This window comes from Leuciscus leuciscus (assembly GCF_965113295.1).
Source record: "Leuciscus leuciscus genome assembly, chromosome: 13".
Taxonomy (NCBI): domain Eukaryota; kingdom Metazoa; phylum Chordata; class Actinopteri; order Cypriniformes; family Leuciscidae; genus Leuciscus; species Leuciscus leuciscus.
In genome coordinates, this window is record NC_138737.1 from 11,944,228 (window position 1) to 11,954,617 (window position 10,390).

At 37.3% G+C, this 10,390-nt stretch overlaps 1 protein-coding gene across 1 annotated transcript; it reads left to right on the forward strand.

The window, feature by feature from the left end:
• On the forward strand, positions 1-8,312 carry mfsd12b (major facilitator superfamily domain containing 12b). The gene is made up of 10 exons (XM_082187595.1): positions 1-1,327; positions 2,198-2,408; positions 2,699-2,831; positions 3,170-3,346; positions 3,494-3,586; positions 4,068-4,160; positions 4,238-4,408; positions 5,447-5,541; positions 5,824-5,948; positions 6,827-8,312. The coding sequence occupies exons 1-10, from the start codon at positions 889-891 to the stop codon at positions 6,904-6,906; spliced, it is 1,617 nt and encodes a 538-aa protein (XP_082043721.1). The 5' UTR covers positions 1-888; the 3' UTR covers positions 6,907-8,312.
• Positions 8,313-10,390: the final 2,078 nt, after the last annotated feature.

Here is a 10,390-nt window from a genome sequence, read left to right on the forward strand (position 1 = left end):
TGTATTGAACAAAATTAGAATTTAATAAGGGTTTGTAATTCAAGAGCTTCTAACTCAGTGTACCTACTGTCTAAATTGTATTTTATCTTCAACATCAGTAGCACCAATCCCAATAGATTACCAGGTCATTCATATTAGACCCATTGTGACATCAACACTTTATATGAATGTCTAATGGCCATGTGTCTGTGCTGTCATGTCATATGATGTTCAGAGACTGTCATGTCATATGTGTCAGATCTTGTGAGGTTTAAAAAAAGAAGTTATCAGGTGATTGGGTTTAGTCATTTATTAGCAATAGTGTTAATAGGTGCTAAATTTGTATTTTGGGAACTAACTATGGAGGACCACAAGTGTCACGGAAATAGTAATGAAGCATTTCATATTGAAATAGGCATTAACACATTTGTTTACAAATATGTTAAGCTATAAATAAATAGACTTAATTACATTGATTTATTTTTATTTTTATGGGCAATAAATGCAGTAGTTATAAAGAAAAAAAGTGTGGTTGTAATAATTTGTGGTCCTCCATATGTACCATCTTGTCTGTTTCATCCTAGACTAAATGTTCAGCCTTTACACATTTTCCATTACACCTTTTCCATTGTATTATGTTAACAATCTGATAATCATGTTAATTAGGTTCTTAATTTGTATAATATATTAATATTATATTATATAAAAACATATTATATATATATATACATATACATACATACATATATAGGCCCCCACACACACACCAAGGTGATTTTGCCATCTTTTCCCTCTTTAAAAAGGGCATGTGTGCTGTTTATGAAAATCAATTCATCATAGTAACATCCCCTTTTCCGAGATAGAGTGGGTGTGAGATGGAGAATTAAAACTGAAAACGGACACTGCTGGATGCAAACAATCCCTGGCAGAAACCATTTCACTTTTATTTCAGTACTAAAGCATCATTTTCATCGTTTTCTATGGGATTCGTGTTCAATTCAGTCGGCTGACTCATTGGTAACTTTGTGTAAGAGCGTCTCTGTTTCATCTCGACTCCGTTTATCGTTTCCTTCATTCACGATGTCCGATCAGCCGACAACTTTACCAGTGTGCAGGAGACTGACGTACGCTGTGGGACATTTCTTTAACGACCTCTGCGCGTCCATGTGGTTCACGTATTTACTGGTGTATTATCACTCGGTTCTCGGGTTCAAGGACACGAACGCAGGTGTGCTGCTGCTGGTCGGACAGATCGCGGACGGAATCTGCACGCCCCTTGTCGGATACGAATCCGATCGGAGGGAAGGATGTGGAAAGTATGGTAAAAGAAAGACCTGGCATTTAGTGGGTAAGAGAGTGTGAATTCAAACTTAGAACTTAAATGAATGGACTAGCCTATCAAGTGGTCTGTGGAGGAGCGCGCGTTCTCTGATTTTTGGCTGCTATATTTTCTGCATTCTACTCAAAAATGTCTATAATAATAAAAGTAAGTTGCCGTGGATCTTTAAAATAATCTGTAGAAGGTGTAGGCTATTCCACTTACTTAAAATCCCTGCAAAAACTACCGCTGCGTGGGACAGCCGTATAACGTTACACTCAATCTGACATCATGATGGTTCATAGCAAACAGGAAAAAGAAGCGAAAACTTGTCAGCTGTAGTCAGGGAAAGGTTAGATGTGAATAGGGTACAAAATAGCGCCCTGAAACTTGCCAACAAATGGGCAAAAAAAATAAAAGATCGTGAAGTTCAAGAAATCAAACTAAATTTTATTTGAGAGGTTTTTTTAATCCGATTTTTAAGTGGAAGCCATGCATGTAATTTGTTCAGATTTGTTTAGAAACCTTTTGTTCAACCCCTTATGTGATTTAGCAATATTATAATTAGACAAAATTGTATAAAAATGCAAATTTACTTACATTTTTTATTTAAATTTACATGCATATGTAGCAGTTTGGGACAAAATTTGGTATGTAGTTATAAAAACACTTATATTTACCACAAATTAAACAAAAGTTATTGGTTTTATATCTTTTTTTTTTTTTTCTCACAGTAACTTGGGTAACAGGGTGGAATGAGCACAAATGCACCCAACACTACCAAAATTGGCAAAATCGAATCAGATTTACTGTCATACTGTACAAAAAATGATGTCACTTTCTGAGTGTCACACAGTTTCACTGCACTCACTGTTCAGTTTACTGCCCATTTCTCCTCAGGAACTTTAATTTCGTTTGCCACCTTCCCCTTCATATTCAACCCCTGTATCGGGTGTGATGAGAGCACCCCACAGGCGACGGCACTCATCTACGTCATCCCATTTATCATCATCTTCCAATTTGGCTGGGCTGCTACCCAGATATCCCACCTGTCTCTCATTCCTGAGCTGGTCACATGCGAGCACGCCAAAGTGGAACTAACGTCATACAGGTATATCATTCCTCTTCAAGTAAAATAACCAACGTAAACCAATGTAGTGTTGACAAACTTCAAAGTCATAAGCTATTCAGTGACACTGTTGGATACATTTTGTCTTAGAAATAAAAGAGGAAACCACAAGAAAACAGTTTCCTTATTTTAAAGTATCTATTTTTAAATGCATGTTATTGATCTTATTTTGAACTATTCATCTGTGCATTGTGGCTTTTCATGGATGTCAGTTTATTGCTTCATGTAACTGTTAGGGATGATCTTTAAGAGTTGTTTGCTTTCCTGAACAGGTATGCTTTCACAGTGGTGGCAAACATTGTGGTGTATGCTGTGGCTTGGCTCTTGTTCCACTTTCAATCCCAACAGACAGAAGACCCATCTATTTCCCAGAATCTGAGCTGGTTTGATGTTCCCACATTCAGAGTGAGCAAATGCAAATATATTCACACCCTTGGCAATGGACTTATGATGTCTATCAAGCTGAGAACATTTAGCCTACATTCAGAGTTAAAGGGATAGTCCACACTAAAATGAACATTCTGTCATAATTTACTTACCTTAATGTTGTTACAAACCTGTATGCCTTTCTTTCTTGTGGAACATAAAAAAAGAGGAATGTTGGAAACCAAACAGTGAAGTCCCATTGACTTCATACAAAAATACAATGGAAGTTAATGGTAACTGAAACTGTTTGGTTACCAACATTCTTCAAAATATTTGTTAATTTCTTCTTAATATCGGCTTAATCTTTGTTGGGACAGTATCTGGCGCTCATAGTATGGGCCATCGGTACTGTTACCTCCATCATCTTTCACGTGGGCACTAAGGAAGTCCAGCCTCAGGAGACTAAAGAGACTGAACAGTCTCAGCCTCCAACCCAGACCTCCGGAGTCCTGCTCCAGTGGAAACACTGGTTCATCGAGCCTGCCTTCTATCAGGTGATCTCATGAAGACCTCACACTTTTACTATGAACAAAACACAGACACACAAGATGCCTTATGGAAACTACAAACATCTTATAGTGAAATATTATTCGCAGTATGCTATTTAGTAACAATAAATAATGTTTGTTTTCTTCCTCCAGGTTGCCATATTATATATGTGCACTAGACTGATTGTAAACTTGTCCCAAACGTACATCCCGATGTATCTGACAAACTCCTTATCACTGCCAAAGGTGAGGAACATGACACTTCTCAATATAAACTTGTTAATTGAAATAAAGCTGAAATAAAATAAAATGAAAACCCTAAACTCAAAAAAACTCAAACAAATTTAGAAATGTTTCCTTGGCAACTAACTAAAATAAAAATTGTTTAAGTTAAAGCACTAAAATGACTAAAACTTATTCTGAAATAAAATAAATTAATGCTAAATAGAAGTATATATATAAACTAGTGCTGTCAAATCGATTAATCGCATCTAACATAAAAGTTTGTAAATGTATAACATATATATAAATGTGTGTGTTTATGTATATATACACACACATACACGCTGACTTGAATTGCTTGTACAAAGAAAACTAACATTAACATAGTGTATATGTACTTTTAATTAGAAAACCACATATGTACAGTAAGGCTGGTTTGGGCAGTTATGTTCTGGCACACTGAAGTGAATGTAAAGTTGAGCAGAACATCCTCTCTTTTTTGCAGAACTACATTGCAACTATTCCCCTGGTCATGTATGTCAGTGGGTTGGTGTCTTCTCTGGTTATGAAGCCTGTTAGCAAACTGATCGGCACCTCTGTAAGCTTTTACTGTTTCTCTGCTTTATCCAAATACCGTGAATCAAAATGCCTCATATGTCATCTCTGCCTTTGCAGATGACCTATTTTGTAGGTCTTGTGCCCATAATGGTGTTTTCCTTATGGGCTTTGGTGGACACAAACATGGGTCCACGGGTTTACGGAGCCGCCGTGCTGCTGGGAGCTGGATCTGCTGTCATTCTGGTCATGTCACTGTCCATGACCGCCAATCTCATCGGAGATCAAACAGTATGTGATGATATCATAATCATATGCATAAATGTATATCAAATTATAATTCTTAAAACTGTTTTTGAGGGGCTCTGCACAAAATCTGTTTCAAACTAACACATCAGATGCGATTTATACAAATAATTGGTAATCAGCTTGGTGGTTCAAGTTTCGTCAGATATCTCGTTCACGTACACAGTGCAGCAACGAACACAGCACAAATGACGATGTCCGACTCGCAAACAAGTTACTTTAATAAACTGGTTCTTTGTAACGAGTCAGTTCAAAACCATTACTGACATAGATAGATACATTGATTCCTCATTAGCGGCTGTTTCTATGGGCTGCTATACATTAGCCGTCCGCCATATTGGAACAGTCAAAGTCGGTCCATGAAAACTTGAGAGTAAGTTTACTGTGCGTCTGCAAACATAGTTATACGCTAGTATGAATATCTATATCAGCTTAAGCAAATGATTTTCAAAGGATTTAATACAACAAGATTAAGGCATTAGCTAACATGACATTTAAAAGTTATTGAGTAAATATAAAACACAAACACATTCTCACCTGTGAAAGGTTATCCCATTTCTTCGGGAATTTAAATCTCGGCAGATTTTACAAGCAGAGGCTGCACAATGTTGTGGCATCTTGGAAATGCGTGGAGACGCATTGACATGTCTGGAGGTGTTGAATGTGGAATCTATGTATACATATACTGTATATGATTACTGAGTTCACAAGTGACTTCCTCACTGAACAGTTTTTCAGTAATGTCCGATTTAAACCGGTAACATTAGTGTTGTATATTTTAGGTATGTGAGACTTACATTAGACTATTTACTGAATGCTTGTTCATATAACAACAGCCATTTTAAATATTCAAATAGAACACAGTTATTTTAAATTGTAACAATATTTCATAATATTCCTGTTTTACTGTATTTTTCATCAAATAAACGCAGCCTTGGAAAGCAAAAGAGACTACTTTTTCAAATGTAAAATAATCTTAATTATTCCCAACTGTTGACTGCCAGTGTATCTTTCTATTAACAGCAAAGCGGTGCTTTTGTGTACGGGGCGATGAGCTTCACTGACAAGGTGGCAAATGGACTTGGAGTCATGATAATACAGGCTTTACATCCCTGTCAGTGAGTACAATCCAGCATCTCCAACGAAAGAGCCTCCTGACTCCTGACCGTAGTGGCTGGGAATGTAGAATATTTAAATACCCTTCCTGTCTGCAAATACCATCTTGACTGCACAATCTACTTGTTTCATAGGGACACTGATTGTTTTTAATGTGTATGCTGCAGCTGGCCTATATTTGTGTGTTTGAGTGTGAAAGTCTAACTGTTCATTGTCACATGCTTTATGTAGGTTTCTACATGGCGTTGTACTGCTTCTCACATTATTTTGGTCTTTATTGACAGCACACTGGATTCTGACTGCAAATGGTTCTATCGCAACGTCATGGTGATCGTCACTGCCGGTGTGGCTGCCTTTGCTGCTCTCTGTCTCTCAACCATTCTCATCTGGCCGATTGCAATTCGCCAGCGTGAGTCTTGGAATTTTTTGAAACCTACACAAAATGTGTTGTTGTTTAACCACTAAAATCCGGCTCAGCCTGAATGGTGGATATGATGGTTTGGTAACACGAATTTTCTGAAAGGTTGCTGTTCTTTGTTCTAGAATAAAAGGGAACTAGATTTTTAGAAGAAACCTGGGTGACATTTTTATTTGATTTATTTCTTCTGCTGAACACAAAAGAAGATATTTTGAAGAATGTCAGTTACCTACTGTAACAGTTGATGGGGCCCATTGACTTCCATAGTATTTTTGTCAATGGGGTCAAAAACTGTTTGGTTACCCATATTCTTCAAAATATCTTCTTTTGTGTTCAGCAAACGATAGAAACTCATACAGGTTTGGAACAACTTGAGGGTGAGTAAATGATGATAGAATTGTCTTTTTTGGGTGAACTATCCCTTTAATGGTTATTGTATTAAATTGTGAATTGCAATTAAAATTGACATAAATAACATGAAATGTTTTTTCTGAAATTAAACAAGTGAGGGGAATACATCTGAAAAATAATGATTGTGTATTAGGGTTTTGTTACTATCTATTATAGTGTAACGTTATAAATCTGAACAAAAACATTTCCCATTCAAATTTATTTGCATAATGCATTTCACAATAAATATCAATCTAAAGCAGCATTCTAAAAATGGTACTAATAACATTTTTAAGGATTATATGTTTGTTAACATGTTCAAATCCCATGTTCACCCGCTGTTATACAGCATTTTGCAATTACAATGTATGCTTGACGTTAGCGTTTATCTAAGCTTTTCATCTGCAAACACTTATTTGCATTATTTCCTTATGTGCTTTCTCTTTATTCCTATTACAAATCCATTTGTTCCTCTTCAGGTCTAGCGGTCATCAGAGGGCTGATTGGTACACATGAGGATGAGACGAGGAGCTATGGGAGCAATGGAAGATTGAACTGACACTTTCAGTGTTAAAAACTTGAAAACACTCAACATTCAGACCAGGCCGCGCTGCAGAGGAAACTGTATTTGCTACTAACCAGGAAGAAGGAAGATGAGAAACTGTGCTGCTCTGTGGTCACGAGCTCTTTTCTCAGCACTTTGGAGGTGCGAGTTTCTGCATTGTTTTTAAATTCTCAAGAGGCTCTTTGTGTGTCGTATGTGAAATATGAGCTCAGGCCTGTCACATGGAGAGACGACTCAAACAGGACAACGATTATGTGACACATTCAAGATGAGGAAGCTCTGAAGCTCTGCTGAAATTTTCCCAAACATTTGAAAAGATTCCACTAGAGATCAGAAATGCATCTAGTTTGTATAAAAACGTAATAAGGTGCCTTTTGGATACAGATACTGATTTTTTGAAAGTTTTGCAGATCCTTTTATGCAAAGTGACTTGCTGTACAGTTTTATGACAGAGCCGATCTGGAGCAAGCTGGAGTTAAATGTACTTATTATGGGGCACAATCTCAAAAGTAGCAGTTCTTGAATTGTCCCATCCTGGTTTTGAAGCCTTTCAACCACAAAGCCACTACACCCCACTATAATGTGTTGTTATTCTGTGTACATCACATTAATTAATATTTTATTCTATTAAAATAGTGAAGTGAGAGAAGCTTGTTTGACCAGTTTGGCCTGTGCTGTTTTTAAGTGGTACATGTGATACTTGTGAACTTTCTAAAGTTATTCACCAGCTTTTTCAGGATTGGTGTCATTCCAGTTAGCGTCATCGGTTCTGCATTTACATTCCATTGACGTCTTCACTGCTTAATTCACTAACATGTCTATTTTTTATATTTTTAAAGTGCTTGTCTTCTTTGCTAAGAGAAAACTAGCTTGTCAGCCTGATTTTTTGTGTTCACCTGTGGGGTGTTCAATTACAGGGCAGTTACATTTTTATCCACTAGAGGGAGACAGCAAGCTTATGATAAATAATAATAACATAATCTAACTCTGCTTTAAATTAAAATGCTAAAGAGCACATCAAATCAAAATGACTGCAATCACATTTTTTTCCTCCATCAATAACTATTGTTTTTATTGAAGAACATACAGTTATTGAAAGTTCTGGAATCACAAAATGAGTCATGGTAAAGCTTTGCCACAAATAATTACAGAAATATTGAAAATAACGAATCAATATCTTTGCCTCTATGGGGGATTTTATTATTGTGTTTGACATATGGGAGACCTTCGAGTCAAAAAGTTTGAGAACCACTTGCTTAGTGCCACTGCTGTGGATTTTGGAAAGTAGAAAAATAACTTTTTACATTGACATCCATCATGTTTCAATTTAGGCTATGTCATTAACATTTTTTTTTTAAAACGTGTCCTGACTACATGATTAAAATGTGTTTTTGAACTTATTTTGAATCATGTTTCTACATGTCCTAGAATTACACATGGATTCACATGGCACATGGATTCTCTCATAGTTGTTCTACCAAAAAGTTTTTCAAGATTACAGCCCTGCTTCCCTCCCGGAGCTCTGCGGATAGTCCATCAATGCCGTCGTACCTGAATACACTAGGGTCATAATACTGGGTGGCATTGCCATTTGAAATAAATTTCTGAAACACAAGCAGCAGAAACAAATGCAAAAGCACCCTTTAATTAAAGCAGAGCTGCCTGACTCCTGGGTATCAGCCCACGGTGTGCCAGCAGCAATACCCCCCTTGCAGTCTTTAAACATGCTGCTGTGGGTAATTTGAGGGGCAGGCGTCATCTCCGCCTGTTAGTGTGACCACTAATTGGAGTCTGGACCATGGCCTGTACTTGGATGGAGGCAGAGCAGTGTGAATGATATAAGATTACATCGTGAGGGGAGCAGAGGTAGGGGACTGCCACCCATGTATACTGGAGAAGCACTATGACTGTATGGAGGGATTCAGAGAGCTTCAACAAATCACACACAAGCTGCCAAATCCTTCACTTTATATACTTTTATAGATCAGTCATTATAAGTGTAGTAAGAGGGCTTTAGTTATTATGGTTGCATTTTCCAACAGCATTTAATTTTAATAATATGTGGCGACTTTTAATTTTTTGAACTGAGACATAGAAGACTTTCCCATTTGCATCTATTACAAAAATTACCATGGTAACTATGTTTTGGCCTAAATTGTCACAGTTATTGTCAAAGTCGACATGAAACAACAGAAGTTAAGAGAGTCTTTTTCCCTATTGTGACGTATATTTGAGTTAAACTGCATGTAGCTTGTGTGTGGTGGGCGTTCTGGCGCAATATGGCTGCTGTCGCATCATCCAGGTGGATGCTGGTGGTTGAGGAGATTCCCCCATATGTAAAGCGCTTTGAGTACCCAGAAAAGCACTATATAAATGTAACAAATTATTTCTCGAAAAATAAATAAATAAAAAATGTAGGCGCGGGCGGGATTTTGTTTATCGGGATTTGATTGGATCATTGGCTCATTGTGGTTTGCTATTGCTGTGATGTCATGTGAGTGACAGGTTGTCCTGCCCTCATGCCAGTAAACACGTCATCAAAGAGAAAAGATGTTGCTGCAAGAGGGAGGGGAAGTTACTTTGATTAAATATTATGAGGCCACATGATTTTCTTTTAATAAATAAATAAATGTGTGCACAGATAAATCACATACACACTCTAAAATATCTTGGGTTCTTTTTTTCTACCCAAGTCCTGGGTTAAAAAAAAGTCTTAAGTTAAGCCTTTTTTTAGTTATTTTTTGTTTGGGTAGTTTTTGTGTTATACCCAGGGGTTGAGTTATTTATCGCAGGGGTTTTTGCGACCTCTTCAGGAGAGAGCAGTGAAGCTCAGTCAAATTGGTGCATGTCTTATGTAAAATACTGTAGTATTGTATACTGTAGTAGCCTACTGTTGTATTTTACAAGTATTTGTTAAACAAGCTTTATCGACTAAAACAACTAGCTTCCGGCAGACAGCCGCACGCAAGTCGACTTACGCCGAAAGAGTGACCCTTGAACTTGACGCACAACGTAATGACGAACGTGGTTGTCCAGCCCTGTTTGTTTGAAACACGAGAGGCGTCAAAGCTTATGCTACTCCTACATCCTCCGTCACACATCGTCAAGTGTTACTCTTTTGGCATAAGTCGACTTGCGTACGGCCGTCTGCCGGAAGCTAGTTATTTTAGTCGATAGAAAGTTTTAAATAAGTTTTTTTTTTTTACATGAACACATCGCTTAACGTCAGAAGGCCATTATTAACCCGCCAGAGCCGTGTGGAGCACTTTTATCATGGATGGATGCACTTTGATTGATTTCCAAAAAAATATACCCATTGACTCCCATTATAAAGCTTGGAAGAGCCAGGACATTTTTTTTTATAGAACTCCGATTGTATTCGTCTGAAAGATTTATGTCATATACTCAGGGTGAGTAAATCATGGGCCAATTTTCATTTTTAGGTGAATTATCCCTTTAAATGTAGGCAATATGTATT

Coding starts and splice junctions, on each gene's coding strand:
- mfsd12b (XM_082187595.1), top strand. CDS start 889: ATGCAAACAATCCCTGGCAGAAACCATTTCACTTTTATTTCAGTACTA. Junction 4,161..4,237: donor GCAAACTGATCGGCACCTCT/GTAAGCTTTTAC, acceptor CTGCCTTTGCAG/ATGACCTATTTTGTAGGTCT. Junction 4,409..5,446: donor ATCTCATCGGAGATCAAACA/GTATGTGATGAT, acceptor TTCTATTAACAG/CAAAGCGGTGCTTTTGTGTA.